Raw genomic sequence first — 21,635 nt, 5'->3', positions numbered from 1 at the left:
AACCCACAGCACTGAAACTTCAAATCTTGAACTACTGGTAAATATTTATCTTAGAAATAAGTCACTTTTTCTTTATAAAATTGGTACTTGTTTCTACACTGATAAAGTCAACAACTACCAGTGAGTGACATCACAGAACCAGGTTGTTTTCACTGTACCAACAGTCCTTCCACGCCCTGGTTAAAATGACAAAATATCTGATTGAAAATGCCCTTTTACCTTCTCTAGTTTTATAAACAAAGCTGCTAAGGAGAGACTGCTTCCTTATTTCAGAACTAATGTTGGATTTATTATCTTTTAGCCAATGAAAACAAATAAATGAAGAGTGTAAGTATATTCAAAGAGTCCTTAATGGGGTGACTTTTCCTCAGCTTATGCAGCAGACGAGGCTCTGGATCATACAGAGAGGCATGAGCAAAAATTTTCTTTCCAAAAAGAAACCTCTGTTTTCTGTGTGACCTTTCTGATGAAAAATAAAATAAAATATTAATAAAATATTAAAGTAAAATACATTGGTCATTAAGGCTTTGGTACTTAATTTTTACATTTCTACAAATATGAAATGAAGAGAAAAATTATTACAAGACCAACTTTGTTGAGGGTTAACTTTTCATCACCTACTCAGCAGGAGCTGTCCATACCTCATGTACGGTCAGTGTGAAATTCAGAGCAGTTTCCTCCACAACAAACTTACCCTGGGACAGGAAAATTAAGCAGAGTTACCAGAATAATGTAAATCCATATTTTTCATCACATTATGCTTTTGCAATCCTACCCAAATCACGCAGGCCCTCCGAAGAACTGACTATTTTACTCCTTCAAAAGATTAGTGCCAGTATTTTCAGAAATAACCAGTGATTTGAGGTCCTCGTGGTTTAATGGGGTTCCCAAGAACCACAAGGAAATTGTGCCCTCTCCAAGTATTTCACTTTCAGCAGCTGAATCTTCAGAGCCCCCAAACCACTTCCCACTGCTGGAAAACTTGGCTGATGGTGGTGTCATTCTTTCCAGGCTCTTCAGCTTTCCCCTGATTTCTGAAGTGACCATTTCCTGCCTTTTCAAGTTAACCCATTAGATACATTGCAAAGGTAAACAAAATGGAATCTGCCTCAGGAGAGTGAAAATTTGGAAACAACAGACCCACATTGTCATTATTTCTCTACCAGGGAACCAAACACACAGTGATGGCAGAGATTTGATAATGCCAGTCATCACATCCCAAAGTTTTCCCAGATTTGACCAGTGTAAGGGCAGATATGAGGGAAAACAAGTAGCAGCAGGTTTATCAAATTAAGTGTGAATTTTACCCAAAACGATTTCTTTCACAGCTGTTGCTGCTTCTCATTACTATTCCACTGACCTGATGAGGCCCATGAAACATTTACAATTTAACCTCCCAGATTAATTCCCACTAGAAAATTAACTATTAAAAAAAAAAACGAAGAGGAAATCTGGGCTTTTACTCCGACCATCCCTTTAGATGGTTTATTTGTACAGGACACTCTGTACGAGACAAAGTTAAATAAACACCTTGTACAAAGGTGGTATATATGACACCTTGCCAAAACAGTAGCTCTGTTTACATATTCATCTCCATACCCAATATGTCATGTCTGTTGTTAGTTAAAGGGGTCAGTTTTCAGCACAGAGTGTAATTTTTTTTGTGCCACAAAGACAAGAGAATGAAACGAAGGCATCACGCAGACCAAGTGCCAACGTCACCCCTGTCTTTGAACGCTCAGTTATCAAACTGCCGCTGTTTTGGTTGTTTCAGGAAGTCACGTTATTTGGGCAAAGGAAAAAAAAAGAGAGAAACAATGAAGAGGAAAATATAACTTAAAAAAAAAATCTAGATGCAGGCTGCTGGGACAGGATATGTTTCTACACGGATCTGTGCAAAGGTTTTTGTATTGCCATATAACATTTTGCATCGCTTTGTCTGGTTGACTCAAAAAGCGCTTTAAGGTCTAAAGGGAAACAATTTCTGGTGCTTTATATTGGATAAAAATATGCAAGTCTTCTTCTTGAAGCAGCCAGTGATCAGGTAAATGCTCTGGCATTATTTTTTTAGAATATTTAGATACAAATTAATGTTCTGGTTGCAGATTTCTTCCATATGGAAGCATGTCCTAGAAAATCTGAAGAGCTGCTCCTTTGCCTGGTAAGGACACTGGCACTGAACCCTGGGGAAGGAAGATACTGCTTTTAGGTTCCAGGAGCAAGGATGGGGGAAGGAGCTTAGAAATGCTGAGGTTTTCAGTGTTCCAGCTCAGTGCAATTACCCCACACAGGTCGTAGGTGAGGGTTTGGGGAGGGAGGGAACAGCTGAACCCGGAGTTTGTTCTTCCTAAATAGATGGCAGGTGGACAGTGGACTTTTCAGAACAAATATACAAGGACACAATGACAGATAGTAGGTGAGAAAGATCTGTTTGAACAGTTTTCACAAAAGTACTCCCCATAACCAGTGATGAAGCCTCAAAATTGTTCGGAGTCTGCTTTGACAAAGGGTTAGAATTCAGGGCCTCTCCTCATCTTCACTTATCCTCCAAGATTATCCATAAAACACAATCTATTTCCAAGCCCCTTTCACTAATCTATCCTCTGTCTTACACCCTGAAAATCCTTATATCTTCATGGATAAAATCCACTGGAGGAATCCTCCTGGGCTTCCTTTATACTCACCAACCTACAGTCTGGCACACAGTTCTTCTCATCCTAAAGCAAAGATAAATCACACCCTGATATCTCCCCTCCTCTGACCAGAGGAGAACAGATCCTCTGGACACATCTGCACTGCAAACATCCACATTTCAGTCAGATAAAATCTGGCCAGTCACAAAACAGCTCCTCTCCTTCCCCAGATGAACCCTTATCTGTGCTGCTCTGCCATCAGGGAGTCAAAAGTTATCTCCAAACTGTCACTCTTTAAAGCAGTGCTTTAAAATAAATGGTGCAGGTTTACTAGACTGGAAAATCCAGAAAGGAATTTTTTTGGTTCCAAAAGCCTCCCACCACTTGTCAGCTCTACAGTATTTTCTGTCCAAATGGGTTCTGCAAAAAGAAAAAATCTTACATTATAGATGTAAAATCTCCCTGTGAGGTAGGTGGGAAAATCAAACTGTATTTGCTTCATGAAACAAAGCGTGGACTTTAGAACTCAGAAATTTTGAGAGGGGGAAAAGGCTTTGGAAGAGGGATCTTTGGCTGTTTGTGATCTCCCAGAAACACTGAAGCTCACAGTGAGGTCAATATCTTAGAGGCATTATTGAATCTCCCTGTAGCTGACAGTACAAACACATCCCTGTGCACACACAGAGGAAAGGATTTGCCAACATCACTGTAGGAGAGTCAGGAATGTGCCTGGAGGTGATGCTGTTGATGCCTCAGGGGCTGAATGGGAGATCTGCATCTCACAAAGTTTTAAGCAGTTTGCCCACTGCTCTAAACCAAACACATTATATTACAGTGAATTAAATAAAATTAAGATGACTGAAACTCTGAGATGCTTTACTGCACAGAATGGCTTTAAACTGACAGTGGGCAGGTTTAGTACAGATATTTGGAAGAAATTCTGTGCTGAGGCAACAGAAGCTGTGGCTGCCCCATCCCTTAAAGTGTCCAAGACCAGACTGGACGGGGCTTGGAGCAACCTGGGCCAGGAAGGTGTCCCTGCCCATGGGAGGGGGTGGGAACTGGATGATGATCTTTAAGGTCCCTTCCAACCTAAACCATCCCTTGATTTATGATAGAGATATTTGATCTGAATGAGGAGCAAAGGGGGAGACAGATGCTCATCCAAAGACTATCTAAACCCTTCTGGTACATTGGCTCATATTCAAGTTGGTTTTCAAATCTAATTCAAGTGCTAATTTCCCAAGATCCTTATGTGCATAGTCGTTTCGGTTTCTCCACACCACACACAGCAGGACTTTGAATTTCTGTTGGAAATTGATTTTCCATGAGTTTATCAGGCCTCAGAGGAGCTTGCACACCGGTTAGGAAGAAGGTGCTATGATAAACGTCAGAAAGTAAAAGTTCTTTATTAAACTCTCATGAAATATTCACTCTCAAGAGAGAGGAATAATTCTGGAAAGACCATTTATCTGCCTTTTTTCCAAGGCATTTTTTTTCCAATCTTCAGTATGGTACCTTGTTCCAATTTTGGTCAAGTGCTGCTAAAACATGTCACTTACAGAATTAATTTCAGAACACAAAGTGCTGCTTCAGTACCTCACGATACATCTCCACAGTACCTCATTCCAGTACGTGCACTCTATTCAATCATGAAAACTGGTTTCTATCTCAGATAGGCACCATTTAAATCTCAAACCTAACAACTCTTCTGTTTTTGTGTTTGTTTTTTTTTTTTTGTAATTCTGAAGAATCAAACCACAGATCTAATCTGTAACTTGGGAGTATAAGTAACAGTATGAATGCAAAGATACTGATACAGCTGGCTGTTATCCAGGAAGAAAAATGAGCTATATCAGCACGAGGCACTGTTACACACCAACTGCACCCAGCAGTAAGAATGTACTAGTGCTATTATCCTGGTAACACAAAACCACAATCCTTACTGCAAATTTATGACACAACAAGAACTTTGTATAGGTCAGGCTTTATCTGGTCACCAATCTATTGAGTGCCTATAATACCAGGTAAGGAAGTGAATATATTTTTCTTGGATGATGTTTTATACTGGCACTGGAGTTTTGCTGGAGAAGAACAAGGCAGTACAGGGAAGGCATGCCCAGAGAGAGAAATCTGCGTTCAGCATCTTTCATCAGATGCTTTCAAACAATTGCAGGATACAGAGTGGATCCAGAAAGAGACCTCAAGGGGACGTTGACGACTTCACTGCTTCATCTGTAACCTTGGTTTGGTGGTGGGAACTCAGCCTGCCCTCAGAAGTTTTATGCTGAAGGCAGTGACAAGGGATTTACGTAAGTTTTGTTTATGTTTTACGCAAAATATCTCAAGCACGAGGTGATTGAGGTGAAACTCCCCCAGCCTGCAAACCATGTCATTCTTCCTCAGCATACACTACCCAGCTCTTCTCCTGTTTCCTTTACTGGTGGGAATAGGGATGTGCTAATCCAGTCATTTCCTTCTCGTCCTGGCAAATAAAGCGCAGGTCGGGTCAGTCACAAGATCGGTTCCGTGCCATTCCAGTCGATGACAGCTCCTTGCCACCTAGAAATGAGAGCAATCATTTGACACCCATCAGTCAATCGGGTCCTTGGAGAGGCAAACCCACACCCCTCGACCACCCAGAAAACCTCAGAGGGGTTGGGATGGACTTGTCTGGGATAACGAACCACAGCTCAAAGGGAAAGAACAGAAGTGAGGTGGTTGTACCCCCAACAGAGAGTCCTCAGCAGCAGCTGATTCAGAACAAGGACCTTCATGTTGCAAAGACTACAGGGAATACCCAAGAAGGGTAAAAGAACTAACCCCATATGACCAGAACACTCAGTCTCAGCTGTTAACAGGCAATTTGCACCCTCCTCTTCAGCAGGGCTCTGATCAGGAATGCTCTGACTCAGAGACCCTGTGCCCAGACCACTTAATTTATCTTTGCTCCTCACCTTGGTTCCTTCAGAGCACCCAATGCCTCATTTTAATGGTGATGTTTTGCTTTTCCTGTGTTGAGGTTCTGCCTCTCTCTGCCCTTATTCCCTCTTCAGAATAACACTGGAGTTGAACATTTCCAGGTGAGTCCACACGAACATGCACAAAACCATTCCATGTTTTTAATTCCTGGCTCTGCACTGGCTGCCAAAGCCCAGCGTGGCTTCAGGACTATGCAAAGGGGGTATCAACCCTGAATTTGTCACTAAGTGTGTCTTCAGGTCACAGCAGAAGACAAAAGATCTGAACCCAGACTTGGTCAAAGCAGGATGATGCTCTCCAGTCCCACTGCACTGAGTCAACTGCCTGTACAGTCAGAGCCCCTCATGGCACGAATTCACCCTTGTCTGGGGCATTTCTCATTTGCAAGGTCATGGCCCAAGCTTTCTGGGAACAAAACTATTACATTCCCAGTGTTGAGTGTTTGTGTCTGTTTTGAAAATCTTTCTAGGGGGGGTGTTCACAGTGGTGAGGCACTGGGGAGGGGGTGGAGGCCACGGTGAGTTGCCAGAGTGCCACATTCCTCCTGTCACCGAGGACAGGATGTGTCAGCAAGGGTATGGCAGCTCAGGCCTTTTGCTGAGCAAGTCAATTAAGTGTAAAACAAAACCAAAAGCTGAATCCGTGAGGCATTCAGAGCGGTGTCTCAAAGGAAGTGACCATCTGAGGGGCTGTTGTGAAATTTTTCCCTCTGCGTTTTTCACTTTGCTGAGAAAATAAAAATTAAAAAAATAGAAAAAGCAGAAAGACTGTTTCCCATTAGGGAAATTAGCAGGAACATACAGTAGAGAGGTCTCACATCTCCAGCTAAGAGCAGAATATGTTCTAGCTGAGGATATTCGACCTGGCATTTGCTGGTGGTGACAGCTCTTCAGAGCATCACCTCCAAAGTGACCCAATGCAAGTGGAAAGTACAATTGCCACCTTCTGCCTCCATTGGATTTTTCAGGTAATAACACAAATCATCCCTCATCTTTGTGTACAATCTTTCCAAAGTGCAACCTTCTACCTCACCAGGGTGATTAGAGCTTTGAGAGGGATCCACAGAGACCTCACAGAGGCCAAAAGACACTGAATTAAACCTGCTCTGGGACTACACTGTACTCTGGAAATACTCATAGTGTGACACCATTTTTGCTGTTGCTAAAGATGCTTTTAATCACTCTGCAGTGAGGAACTGGCCTTTTTTAAAGCAGGCTTTCAATAAGGAGCTTAAACAGAATATTATATTTTGAATCAGGGCTGAAGGCAACTTACAGAACAAACCTTATCTCCTGGGTTTATTTTCAAACCATTTTTTAGAATGAAAAGCAGCCTTTGGCTGTTTGCTCCCATGGGCATGGGTACAAAAGCTCTTTCCCCTATTGAATGTGCACAAGAAGAGGTGTCAAACAGTGGGGATCTCACTCACAGATGCTAACCAAGTCTTTCATTCACAGACAGAAACAAAACTGCCCAGACAGTGCAGGGGGATCACCTCCCCACACTATCCTGCCACAAAGTAATTCCAATGCAAGGCATTTTCTAGCTGCTGATTCAATCATAATTTATCAGATTAGCAAAACTAAAACTACATTTGACCAGTCTGGTTCAACTACAACCTCACCCAGGGGTCATGGAGTTAACAGGAACCGAAGAGGAACCGGTTCAGGCCCCGAACAATGCTCAGTCTGGAATAACATTCAGTGAGTATCTCCTGAACTAATAATTTGGTATTGTTTTAGAGCACATCAGTAATTCAGGATGAAATGCCCATGTTCTCCTCTTCTCCATTAAATTCCCAATGGTTGTCTCACTTCAAAGCCACACAGATGCACTGAAGCATCACACACAGCCCCACCAGCACAGACCGATGGCAGAGGGTTAACAAAACACACCTCTGAATTCAGACTGCAATATCAGATCCCAGTTTTATTCCCCTCAGGCAGAGCTAACAGATGTTATTTCCTCCAGTGCAGAGGGATGCCGAGGATCAGGGCTGTGATATAAGAGAGTTCTTCAGGGAAGAGCAGGATAAGACGTCTGCACGGCATCTCCAAAACAACCCAGGGATGCACATTCCAGACATCCCTCGCTCAGAATCTGACTGCTTCCACAGATGGCTGGGGCTGGGAGCCACAATAAAAGCACTTCTGCTTGTCCTGACCCTTTTTTTTTGTGAGTCTGCAGGTTAAAGTGATACCTGTTGGTGACTGGTCATTCCAGCCACCTCAAGTGTTACCTGCTTTAAACTCAAACCTCACTCTTCTGACATTTTATAGACTGAAAACATGAGCCTCCTCCTCCTCCTGCAGAAGCAAAACAACCTTTCTCTTCTGATAATAAAAATAATAATAAACCTCTAAATACAGAAACAGTCTATATTACATATGCAGGGAGAGGATAAGAGAACAAACAGCAGAGAGTTGGGCAGAGAACTCAGTGTGTTACAGGACAGTGGTGCTCAAGTGTTGAGGTGAATAATGGGATTGTCATGAATTAAAACAGAACTGAGGCACGTGAATGAAAGGAAAAAACCCCAATCAGCAATAATCCCAATCAACAACAGTTAATATTCTCAGTTCTGATTGTGCAGGCTGCCAAATTCTCCACTCTGCCTGAGAAATTATCCTACATTTTTTGACGAGAAAAGTTGGATAAGGAGCTTCATCATGAATACTTCATCAAAATGAGTAACAGCTCTCTGCTTGCTTTACTGAAAATTAGTTTAGGAGTGTTTTCCATGGTTTTATGATAGGAAGCATTCCTTTTTTTTATATCCCAATTTGTTAAAATATTGGTTAGTTGGGTTTGTTTTTACTTTTCCTTATATGCTGTTTCATAGTTGGAAGAGAAAGTTCTTAAAACAAAAAAGGAAAAATTTAACATGAGAAACCTTTTGCAGCAAGGCCACCCTTAGATAAATAGGCCCAAAGCAAATGGAGAGCACTGAAAACAAGGAGCCAGAACAATCAGGGTAAATCAGACAGTCCTGAGAATGGTACAAACAAAACAAACTGACACTGGAATTTGCTGCTAATTTACTTCTCCAGTAGATTAAAGCAGGGAGCTTAAAACAAACAAACACCAGCACTACAAACACTGTGTAACTTTGATACAATGCCAGGAATGGAAGATATTCTGGGAGCAACTTTAAGTAGCTGCATGCATTATTCCCCCTGTGGGGGGTTCTGAGGTTACACATTATTTATTCTAGTTTGGAGTCGTGCTTATGTGTTACTGGAAGAGAGGAATCAATAAAATCTGTATGTGCAGGGAGCCTGGACTGATGTCACTGCTGTCACCTTTCAGGATGCCTCTTCTGCCTTCCTGTAGCCCAATAATGGCAGCCCTTCACCAACACATTGTTTGGCAGCCCTTGACCTTATTTATTTATTTTTTGATGTTTTGGAGTGGTTTTTTTTTACAGAACAAATTGTGGCAAAGAGAGTAGGGAAATTACAAGAGAAATCTGAAGCTTGGCTTGCTGATTTAACGAATGTCATGGTCTTTGACAATGACGCTTTTACTTCTTGCTCCAAAGACATCCAGACAGTAACTTTCAAAGCCATGCTGGAGTTGATATAAAGCTGATTTTTCTACCCAGTTAAATTTATCCATTTTGCTTCTTTCATGCCTCACTAAGCTGAAAATGTTCCCATTAACCTCAGTATGACTTGGATAAGTTGCTTAAAAGCCCATCATTTAATATCATATAAACCTCAAAATGGCCATGAGAATCCTAACAGGACAGGAACTAGCCTTGTATTTAGGGAGAGAATATGAGCTAAGAGCTGTCAAGAATGATTGCACAAAACACAAGAGTTTTATGGTCTTGACAAACTCTCTGCTGCCCACAGACTCTTGGAGAAAATGAGATTGTTGAGCAAAGGGCTTCATGCCTTGAAAAGGATACCCAAGTCCCCCACTGCAACTACACTTTTCAGAAAAGACTGATGAAAATGGAGTAAACTCTCTCCTTTTCTCATTATACCTCACTAACAGGGATCAACCACTCTTAGGAATCTAAATTTAGATATCCTGAAATCAAGTTGTGCTCTCAAACCGAATCTGGTTCAGTCAGTTCTTGGTGAAGTCATGAAAGTTCCTCTAAGAATGAAGTGAACACCTTTGCCAGGTCAATGTTAACTACAATAACACACAACCAAATGTGTCACTATTATCACAGCCTGGCCTGTTCAGATCCTTTCTGATTTTTAAGCAGTAATTTTTATCAACTTTACTTGCACCAATATTTTCACTATGCTCCAGCCTTATGTGCATTTTCTGTATCAATGACAATATTATCTGTATGAAAACTTGTCATTTCACTTACTTTGTCCTAATACAATGCTCAAGTGGAGGAGTGAGATCATTTTCTTTGTCTTCAGTGCACACCTGAGTTGTATCTGCAGAGACATAACAGACATTGTCAGTGGCTGGGATCACTTCTACTCACACAGGATCCCACAATGGCTCACAGGAACTCCCCACATGGAAGACGTGGATTATCACTCACACTGCACATCTCCCAGCCCACTCTGGACTGAAATACCCTGGAGGGTGAGCACTGCTGTCACTTCAATACCATCTCCTGCCCTCATTCACACAACCTGGATGGGTGACTCATCCCTGGAAGTGTCCAAGGCCAGGCTGGATGGGGCTTGGAGCAAACTGGTCTAGTGGAAGGTGTCTCTGCCCATGGCAGGGGGTTTGGAGTGAGATGATCTTTAAGGTTCCTTCCAAACCAAACCCTTCTACAATTCTATGACCTAAAAAGAGTGGCCACAGACAGGGCTGGGAACACTCAGAGTAGATACAACAACTGAGGCTCATGGGAGCTACGTTTTTTGGGAAATACATTTAAATACATTTATTGTGCCCAGCATTAGTTGTTCTGGGCCAGAAACTTGCCCAGAACTGTGCTGGCTACTGAACAGTCAGGATGATGGTGGGACAGTGTTCAGACTCACTGAACCACAGAATCATGAAGGCTGGAAGAGACCCCTCAGATCACTGAGAGTCCAACCATCAACCCAGCACTGACACACCCGCCACCAAACCACGTGCCCTGACCCAGGTTAGTTCACTAACACAGAGAGGGTTTCAAGGAAAACCACGGATCACAAAATGAGGGCTGTCGTGAGGCCTTTATTTCACAACATGATGTTGTAATTACTAAGGAAGTAATTGCTGTTACTCAAACACCACGAACAGTGGTAGTGCTTCACTTGAAGAGCAAAGCCCAAGTCCAGGCCCAGCTGGTTTAAGACTCCTGGAAAAGAAGATTGTCCCTTGACTACTTAGCAATCAATGCACAGCCAGGAGAAGAGGAGGTTGAGTTGGATATCAGAGAGCTGCCCCAGGCTGTGAGCATTCCTTAGGGACGGAGAGGAATCCCACTGTTCAGGGGAAAACAGAGAGGTCACTGTCTCAGACAGGAGATCTGTCAACAGTGAAAGTAGTCGCTGAACTTCCCAGGGACAAAACATCCTGCAACCAGCTTGGATGTCAGTCTGCTCAGCTGTTTCCTGTTTTGGAGTAAAACATTTAAACTGCAGCAGGTTATTATTTTTTTTTTTCTCTTTCTTGTCCTCTTTCTGTCATCCAGCCAGTGGATTGGTTGCAAGCAATGAGTGATGCCAAGACAGGGTGCAGGATTTGGGTCTGCCTCAGTGAGACTGATGCAGACAGGATGGGAGGGAATCGTTCTTACATTCCCAGCTGCCAGTCTCAGATAGATCTGGCTTTCTCATGTCATAGAGAGAACCTGGATCTCCCCTGTGTGTTGATCTGATCAGCATAAATACATGCAGAGAACTCTGAATGACTGTAAGGGCTGGAATAGGAAATGGACAATATTTAAAAGTGTATAAAATGCTTCCCCAGGAACTCTGAGGTACACAGGAATCTTTAAAGTCTAAAAGAGCCTCTTTTATCCTAATGCTGAAGAGTTCATAATATAGAATCATAGAATTCTTGAGGCTGGAAGCTCTAAGATCATCAAGTCCAACTGTCAACCCAGCACCACCACCTTGCTCACCACTAAGCCATGTCCTCAAGTGCCACCACGGTTTTTGAAATCTTCCAGGAATGGTGATTTTCAGCATTTTCAGCTTTGAATTCCTCCAACCAAGAGGTCTGAATGGAGATTTTTCACACACAGGGATAGGAAAAAAAAAATAAATATCACTAAAGGTATATCTTACAGGAGTAGGCAAGGAACACTTAGCAAAGTTAATTAACTATCAAACTGTGTGTTAAAGTGTTTCATACAACTCATTCAGAGCAAGCAATATTGAAGTTACACTCTTCCATCAACAGCTAGAAGGATGTGAATATAATCTCTTTTATCTCCACTTACATTCTAAGCTAAAGGTAGAGAGAAACTGAGCACCACCACAGACTTCACTGCTTGTGCTGACTTCCAAGGGATCTGGAAAGGGACTGAGGATGGTGTCTGTGATTCTGGAAAAATCTTCTGGGGAATTTAGTTATATTATTCAGTGTCTTCTTTTCCTTCTCTGCTTATCAGAAATTTCTATCCCAATAGAAAGGATCAAAGAACCTTCATCCCTTTAGGATTGTTGAATTCATTAGCAGGTGTTTTATACTGGCAGGAATTTTGTGTCAAGTGGATGGAGTCCCTGCCCACAGCAGGGGGGTTGGAACTAGATGATCTTTAAAATCTCTTCTCACCCAAACCATTCTATGATTTCTTGTCTACGTTTTGGCAAATAGTTACGGGGGTGACAAGCAGGACAAATTCTCAATATAAAGTGGCCATCGCTATTACTCTCAAAATTCTACTCTTTTCCATTCTATCTTTCTATCTATCTTTCTTGCCCAGTGTTTCCTAAAATGTGACCTGGATTTTAATCTTCCTAATTACAACCGAGATTCTCATTTTAAGGAATTTACCCTCTTGCTTTTTGAAAAGCAAACAGCTTTGCTGACCAGCACCCTGCCCCTCACACTCTACCTCCAGGTAACACTGCTAAACCACCACCTCCTGTTGGCATTTCCACCAGGGGAATACCAGTAATATTCTCAGCAATCTGATACTTCCATCTGGTCCTGTGTGCATGGTTGAGATGCAGGACCAGAATTACCTCTCAGATGTGAAGTTAATTTCATTTTTCTCCAGACCCTAGCAGAGGATTATTGCACAGCCAGAACTAGGACAGGGCTTCCCTGGAATGATGAAAAATATTTGCATTTTACTGCCTTCTGCAGAATGTCATAGATAACAGAGGATTTACTAGGACACATCCCTGGAAGAGGCTACAGCCACAACAAAAGAGATTTCTATCTCTCCATGCACATTTAGGCTTTGAGGAGACACACACAGATACACCACGACAGGTTGAACAGTAAAGAGAAACATTTATACATGCTCTGAGCGATTTCTCATCCAGGGATCTTAGAGCACCTGGCAGCTCTGGATTTTGGAAACATTCCTGATGTATTAATGATGGAAAGACAGATAAGGACTCCTGGTTTGAACCACATGTTACATGGTGCAACACAACAGAAAAAAATGTGTTTGTAGTCCTATGCTGAACTTTCCATGTCATTTTTATCTGGGAGAGACCATGTGGGAACCAGTTGGCAACTAAAGCCCTGTAAAAGTTTAAGCATGTTTTGAGATAATATACAATGTGATGCCTACAATAGAATGGCAGGGATTTTAATTAAAGTAAGAGGATAAAAAACAGGCAGAATGATGACTGAATTCACTCTCAAATCTTGTGAGATGCTGAAGCCCCCAGCACCACTTGATTCAAGCAGAACATAAACCACCCAAATATTACCCATTCTGTCCAAGAACATGGATATTGGTGCAATTAAGGAACAGAGATAACTTATTTTTAAGGAGCAGACTACAACAGAGTGGCTCCTTAAGATTGAGAAGGAATTTGATTATCACAGAATCAAAGATTAGATTGTATAAATATATCGAAGGAAAGAAAACAGAAGATAAGTAAGATATTATTAGCAAATAAAAATGTAGTGGTCAAGAATGTCTTGATATGGTAGTAAGTAGGTGCTTTCTAAGGATCTGGATCCTTATCCAGATGCCTTCCAGTTGGAGAAGTGTGTAGTTACTGTAAAAGCAGCTGGATAATTTGGCATGGTTTCCTGAAACAAGGAGTGTAACAAACTGGAAGATCTTTTGCAGGCTTGTGTTTTGCAGGTAGGTTTATAAGCAGGTAGGAGATTTTTTTGTAGCAGATTACTGGCATCATCAAGGATTTCTGCTCATTTTCCTACTGGCATGGAGGGTTGAGGAAGAGAAAACTTGCATTTCCTGCTTGTAAAAATGATGTGAGATGATGTGAAGGAGAATGGGAGTAGTTAAATATGGTTTAAATACGGCCCTGGAAGTATGAACAGGCCAGATCACAACCTGATCCGTGGAAATCAGTGCCACTGATTTATACACAGTGTGTATGAAGTGACATTTACTCACTTTTAACCCTTTCAGCAGCTTATCCTCAAAACCTCCTTGCGAAACCTGATTTCCAATTAACCACCACCGCTAATTATGCAAATTAGGAAACAGGCACACAGTATTTAATGCCTGTGACCATCACTGCCTGTATTACTGGGCTCTTCTTCCTGTGCTGATGCTGCTGCCACCCCCAGAGCTGAGGTGCAGAGTGACTGGGCTGCACATACCAACTGTTAGCCGGATCTCCTCGTCCTGGTTGGCCAAACCATCGTAGTAGTAAAGGTCAAATCTCCTGCCCGTTTTCCAGTCACTGAGTAAATCCTTTTCCAGGCAGAAAAGCACACTGAAGTGGCTCTCACTGCACACCAACCAAATTGGGTACTTGGGGGTCTTCAAGTAGCAACCAACCTAAAAGATATAAAAAACATCAGAAGGTCACGAGGGGCAGGGGGAGAAACATTCATTGTGGAAAACATGGAATTCAGGAGATCACTTATTTATTATGGTCTACAAACTTTAATGAAGGCTCATTACAGAGTCTTGATGAGGACACCTTCAGTAAATCAGGGAAGATATAAAGCAAATATTTGGCTTTCAATCAGAGGCAGGTAATGACATCCAGCTGTAGTGCCCTGACAGCAGAAATATCAAATCCCAGATGATCAGAACCAAAAGGAACCCTGTCCTCTGCAATAGCTGTAAAACCACAGTGAGTTCAGGTCAGGAATGCAACAGAGTGGGAGATTCTGCTCTCATGCAACAGTAGCTGGAAGCCAGGCAAGAGACTAATAGGATCTCAGATAACATGAGAACCCCTGTGTGGGCAACTCAGCTGAACCCAAAATCTCTCCTTGAATTAAGAGTATAATACATTCCTTTCACTTTACCATCTTCTTTTAGCTTCACAGTCCAGAAATAAAGAAGATTTTCAGCTATTAGAAGAAACCAGTAACAGAAACACTTGTTTTGCTTTGTTATTCTTAACAATGAAATCCTGTCACCTGAAAAACACAATGATTTCTTTAACCAAAGCCTTTACAAAGGCTTTGCCCTCCTTCTGACAGTTGGAAGCGTATTTATAAATACTCTGAATATTCTGTATGAAATTACATGTAAATGATTTTCATGCTCATTCACAGATGTTTTAAACTCGAATAATTAAGAGATTTAATCTCTAATCAGTGAGGGAATGGGATTCCAACAGCACTGCAGTAGGAAAGCCAAGGGTTGGCATGGCACAACCTGAGCGTGGCAATCCTGGTGGGAACATTTGCACCGTTCCTGGGAGCACAGAGGGCTCAGGAATTCATCTGAAACACTTGGACACCGACACACACACACTATGGGAAACAAACAGGATGAAGTGGAAGCGTTGGTCACCTCCCAGAGCTAGGATACCACTGCTGTTACTTTTGAAACTCAATATATGCTGATTTAAAACGAGTCATGGAATTTCCTGCATCCCCGAGGTCAGTGAATATCTTGCAGGATTTTCTTCCCCTCATATTAATGTGTTTTCAGACAGATGCCATCCATCTACTACTGCAAGCTGCTGCTGTAAAGCTGCAGTAGCAATTAAAGATATTAGCTCCATCAGAGTAAATAAGAGAGCAAAATTAATCATTAGATTGCTCGGTGAAGCAAAGAAACTTTATTTCTTCCAGCTAGGATTTTAATACTCAGCCACAAGAGGTATTTACTATCAGCTATATTCCTGTCATTGAAATCTGTATTCTAAGGTTCTGAATAATACTGGTTTTTCCCCCCACTGAATTGTTGGGTTTTGTATCTTTGCTGGAAACTGGGGGGCTTTTAACAGAAAAATTCTTATACATGTTTTCTAGACATAGATTTGTGGATATTCTACAGTGCAACCCTCAGTTCTTCCTCTTGGGCACAGGTGCAAATGTCATCTAATATGTTGCCAAAAAGCAGAAGTCAACATATATTCTGTTGTAATTAAAACTCTAAACAGCACCCTAAATGATAAAGTGTGCTTTTATCATGATTGATATTTAGAATTTGTATCTGAAGAGTTACAGGAGCGCAAATCCAACTGCTTCCCTCCTGAGAATTTCTCCTCATGTTAGACAACAAGCCTCCAGCTAATTGAGTAACTGTTCTCTGACTCATTACTCTGCTAAAAATCTATTTAAAACAGCCTTTTATGCAACAGTTTTGTTTTTTATGTAAATTCTTGGCTTAAAAGTAAAGACATTTTTAACAAGTTTACAATAGTACCGCTAACAGGAGTCATCAAGAAGGGAAATACGCAGATGCAACAAAAGATGGCAAATTAGAGGGACACGGATGAAAAGATTCGGTCTCACAAAGATGCACATTTTAATGTGCAGATAAGCCAAAGCCAAAAAGAACAGCCAGTCTCCCCCATATGTCTGCAAAAGTGACTTCCCAGCTCCATCAAACAACGTTTGACAAAATAAGATTAAAGAGTACAGAACTTTCAGAGCCACATCCACTGCAGTTCTCACTCCCACGAACCGTCCCACCAGAGTCAGGACAAACTGTGCAGATGATGGAGGGCTGTAGGAAGATTCTCCAACTATGAACAGTTTTCAATTCCAATCCTTGCAGAGAGCAGTGAGGGCATGAACTTTGAGACAAAAAGGAATCTAAAGCTGTAGCTCAAATCCTCCTGTCCCCTAAGAAGGGAGGAGTCTTCATTTGGGCTGCATCACCTGCATTAGCTGAGGGTTAGCTGCTGGCTTTAACATCCAGCTGCAAAACATGTCTAGATTTTTTTTCTACAATATATAACATGGAACCATGTTACTGACAAAGTGAGGACAGGCATCATTGTGAGGATTCCTTTGGCTGCTTCTTCAAACAGCAGCTGTTGAGTGGACTGGAATGACAGAACTGTGGAAGCATTCAGGCTGGAAAAGACCTCCAGGATCAGCGAGTCCAACCTTCACCTGAACACAACCTTGTCAACTAAATCACAGAACTAAGTGCCATGTCCAGTTGTTTCTTGGACACCTCCAGGGATGGTGACTCCACCACCTCCCTGTGCAGCCCCTCCCAGTGCTTAACCAACCTTTCAGTGAAGAAATTCCTCCTGATGTCCATCCTGAACCTCCCTTGGCACAGCTTGAAGCCATTTCCTCTCATCCTGTCACTTGTAGCCTGGGAGCAGAGGATGAGTTCGAGTTCACTACAACCTCCTTTCAGGGAGTTCTAGAGAGTGATAAGGTCCCTCCTTAACTGAGTAATCCCAGCTCCCTCATCAGATTAACTCCCCCTTACAAACCCCTTAAGAATGCTCATAAATGTCAGGGACACCATTCTGATCTTCGGAAAATGTCAATTTTTCAAAAGCAAGCACCTTCAAAGGGCTCATTTTCAACACTAAGGGCCGTCTTTTTCCACGGCTGATTTTAGAGTGTATTCTCACAGTGGTGAAATTAAATCTACACACAAAAATATTAAATCTACACACGAGTATTTATCACTGGAGAATTATTCCAACATCTCTGCCAGAATGGGTGGATGGTACTTCACCATTCAGCTTTTATTTGCTCATTGAACCAGGCTGCCTTTTGCCATGGGAGTTCTAAGAGAAGCAAACAAGAGAATATGATATCAAAACCAAGGGGGATCACTGGATAAGACTGATGTGATGGCATTTTTCTCTGGGAGTTTTATCACTTCCTGTAATTTCCCCTCCTTGCTTGTTGGACTTCACTTTTTATTTTCTAATTAAAATTATAGCTGTTCTGATTGTTATATTCAGAATGTCTGTTTGCCTGAATACAACTGGTATAGACACTTATTTTACAAAGTAATCATAGACTGGAGTGATTCTACTGGGTTCTTGTCAAACTGAGTAATTGTTGGTTGGACTGAATCCAATAGGATTGATAGACAAAAGGATAATTACACCCAGCTTTCAGAGTTACAAGAAACAGCCTATTGTTTGTTCTGCCAGTGTTTTTCCCCCACAACTGCAATGACCTTTACTGAATTAATATCAAACAATGTTCCAATGGCGTTAAGACTGAAGTGTCAATGGTGTAAAAGCAGATATCTTTGCAATAGCCCTTGGGTGAGCAGGAATCCTCAGGTCACCTCTTCCACCAGCACTACTGAAACACCAGGGTCAGCCACATTCCTGTTATATCTGCAGATAGTTAAAGGACACTGTGAGGGCAAAATTACTGCCATTGACAGGTACTTGATTTCAATTAGATTAAGAAAAATAACATTAATGTTCACGATCTGACATTCAGAGTATGTAGAATTAAATGGCTCTGCCAGGTGAGACAGAAATTGAAGAGTTTTTAGCCATATAGTTATAAAATAGTAGCAAACACTACGGCTACCTAAGAGCCCTAGACAAATTCTCTGCAGCTTTGGAACCTTTTTGTTGCAGAAAAGGGAATGTTTCTGATAATGGAATGGGGAGGGATAAAAGGGCAACATTAATAATGAAGAATAGAAAGAGGTGTGTGTTCAGTCCTAGGACTCCCAAACCAAAGACTCCTGGAAAGCACTGGCTTATGGCTTAATTTCCCTTATGCTGCCACAGTATAAAAGACAGCAGATGTGGCAAGGAAAATAGATGTCAGGATGCCAGAGAGCCTCTGGATCTTGTCTTTACCCTTGTCCCACTCTGCTGCTCTTCTGGTATGTCCCAACAAGTGAATAAATCGCCAGGGAGGTTCAGACCCTCACTCAGATTTCAGCACTTTGCCATCTCCTCGCTGCACATGAAGGGGTTTCTAATTCCCTGCACTAAGTCACATCACTGCAATGACAAGGACAGGTCAAGATTTCACTTCACTTAACTCTTCTGCATCTATTTCTAGGCCCTCTAACTTAGGTTGGCCCTTAGGCTTTGGCTGTCTGTAAAATTTAGCAAGGAAGAGATGGGCATTGTCAGAAATTCTGGCATTCCCCTGTTCATCTGTGATGAAGGGAGTTGGCTGCACTCTGACCTGAAACATTCTCAGCCTACAAAGGACCTAAAGCGAGATGGCACAAATCCACATCCAAATGCAGGTATTTATAATCTAGAGAGACATGTGGAAAATATTTGACTTCTCATTTTCTGTTTTGTCCGTTTGCAAAGCATGCAGGGCTCTTCTAAACATGTGAGCTTTGGTATTCTTATTGTCTCAAAGCAAAGCTCTGAGACTCTGTTTTATTTGGAAGGATGTTGAGGAGAAAGCAATGCCAATACCCTAACCACAGGGAAAACAACTGTCCATAACTTGGGAGGACAACAGGACTTCATTAAAGAACATTTCAGTTCCAGACTAAAAAGGGAGATGTAAAAACAGGGAGTGAAGAACACGCTTTTTCAAAGGCCAGTGCTTTGTCAGCCTCGTTTCAGTTAAATCTGAATGCATCACATGGTTTTGCCCCCAGTGACACAAATGCCTCACATAAATAGCAGCATCCCTTGCTGAAAGCATCTACAGGGCACGATATCTACCCCTATTCCTGAAAAATAAATGGAAAATTAAACCCAACCATCAAGTTTCCATTTTGCACTTGCTTATTTTTGTTGCTGGTTTCTCCAACGAGGTGGTTAAAACCCTCTTTCTAAACCTCCCCACTCCACAACCCCGGGCTTGAGTCCAGTCCCTCTGATGGATAAAAGGGGTTGTTTAGGAGACATATTTCCCAGGGAAGAAGGGTACAGGAAGGATGTTCCACAGGGCAAATAAACCAGTGAGGTGCCAGAGCACAGAGCATGTGTGCTGAATTTAATAATTCCAGTAGGTCCTGTCATAGCACAGAGTGTGCTGGTCTCATCAAAAGGACCAGAGATAATGTTTCCCATCTGTGGAACTTTAATGAATAAATTCTGTTTATTTCTGTTACTCTTTGAAAAGAAAGAGGGGGGAAATGAGCGTAACTTCTTTGTCAGTGTCCTCTCTTCGTTTTCAGAAACGCAAAAACTGAAAAGCAGCAGTCTCTCGAAAGGCTGAGAGCTCAGGGAGTGCCTGGGACACTGTAAGGAATCAGAGCAGGGAGAGTTTGGGAGGTCACAGGGCAGGAGGTTTAACTACTGCAACAGGACAGGTTAAAGCAGGAGGGAATCAGTGAAAACAAAGATCAGAGTGAAGGTTCAAAAGGGACAATTAACCTTGAGCACTTCCATTGCTTCACATATACCAGCACATAACTAAAGTGGTTTCAAAACACTTCAGATGGATGAGCAAATTCATCAGCCACTACCATACTGCCTTCAGAACGAGGGATTCAGACCTGTGTTCATCCCAGTTCAGCCACGAGCTTACTGGGAGACTTACTGGGACAAGCACTTTGACTTATATTCATCTGTTAACCCTCTCTGTAAAATGCTAAAGACACTTGGCACTCTTGGAAAGCACAGATCTTTTAATAGGAAATGACACATAAATGCTATATATTGTTGTTTTTATCATAATTATTAATATTAATCAGCACAGTGGTATTTATTGATGGGTTATTAATGTTATTGAAGTAAGAAAGTTTTAATAATAATAATAGTAGTATCTTTTAAAATTATCACCTGAGAATGCAGATTATTTTTCCCTTTGTCACTGTAAGTCTTTTAAATGACCTGCCATGAAGATGAAGAGCACCTGTTTCTATTTTTACCATCAGGAGAGATTCTGGAAAAAAGAACTTCATCATCCTAAGTCTTTCCACCTGCAATTTTAATGTGGCATTTAGGTCAAAGGCTCTGACCCAAATGCAGGGACTTTCTCACCCAGGACTGCTATAATTGGCCCTGCCCAATCCTGTTCCTCATCCCCTTCTCTGAGGTCTTGTCCCTGCTGAGAAACCACTCAGCTTCCCTGAGACTTCACTGGACTGCTCTGTCCTGCAGCTCAGCAAACAGAGGTAACCTCCACCAATTTTCTGTGGATTGACCAGTTTTTGGAAACGTTTCTGTTGCTTTAAGAGCTCTAAATAAATCCCAGAAAACCTAAAATCTCAATTTAGGCTTCTAAGTCAAATGTGTATGATCATATGGAATTAATACTGCTTAAATATGGGCTTAGCACAAAGAAAGAAAAATCCAAAAATGTGTAACTTGGCTACTGAAAAGTAACAGAATTGGGCTTTTAGCTTTTTGTGCATTAAAATAGGGAATCTCACTACGGAACTAAATGTTTGCACATGAAATGGATGGAATGGATCCATCTGTCACTGGGAAACAATTTGCAACAAGCAATTACACTGCAGAAAGCTCTTCTGAGTGTGGTGATATGTCAGGGCTGAGAGTGATGATCAGACACTAACAGTTCCAGACAAATTACATGGAGCACACATTTTTCCAATCAGCAGAGATAACACGCTCAGCATGACCCACTGGGAGAGATTAATGCATGGGGAACAGTGGGATTCTCCAGGAGAGAAAGGAAGGGATCATTTTGTTTTCATTTGCTACTGTTGAAGTTTGACAGGGGGATTAATTGAGTTCACATGCCCTCATGGTATTTTCAGCTCACATGCCAAGGGAACTGTGGGTTACACACAAACACTCCACGTGTCAGACAAGGGAGATAAAGTGGTATAGAAATCTTTCTCTCCACGTGGATTTTCAGCAT

General features: G+C 41.8%; 1 protein-coding gene across 1 annotated transcript in view; it reads right to left on the bottom strand.

Annotated features, from left to right (window-relative positions):
- Window positions 1-4,023: 4,023 nt before the first annotated feature.
- The window catches only part of MINDY4 (MINDY lysine 48 deubiquitinase 4), a 68,141-nt gene continuing 50,529 nt past the window's right edge, over window positions 4,024-21,635 (bottom strand). Inside the window, exons 16-18 of the mRNA XM_050316111.1 lie at window positions 14,295-14,475; window positions 9,949-10,021; window positions 4,024-5,195 (exon numbers count right to left, since the gene is read on the bottom strand). Coding sequence (XP_050172068.1) covers window positions 5,147-5,195; window positions 9,949-10,021; window positions 14,295-14,475 — 303 coding nt within the window. The 3' untranslated portion in view covers window positions 4,024-5,146. The remainder of the gene's footprint in view (window positions 5,196-9,948; window positions 10,022-14,294; window positions 14,476-21,635) is intronic.

This window comes from Myiozetetes cayanensis, unplaced genomic scaffold, assembly GCF_022539395.1.
Source record: "Myiozetetes cayanensis isolate MyiCay16 unplaced genomic scaffold, myiCay2020 scf1, whole genome shotgun sequence".
In the NCBI taxonomy this organism is placed as follows: Eukaryota; Metazoa; Chordata; class Aves; order Passeriformes; family Tyrannidae; genus Myiozetetes; species Myiozetetes cayanensis.
This window is presented reverse-complemented; position numbering and strand designations above follow the sequence as displayed.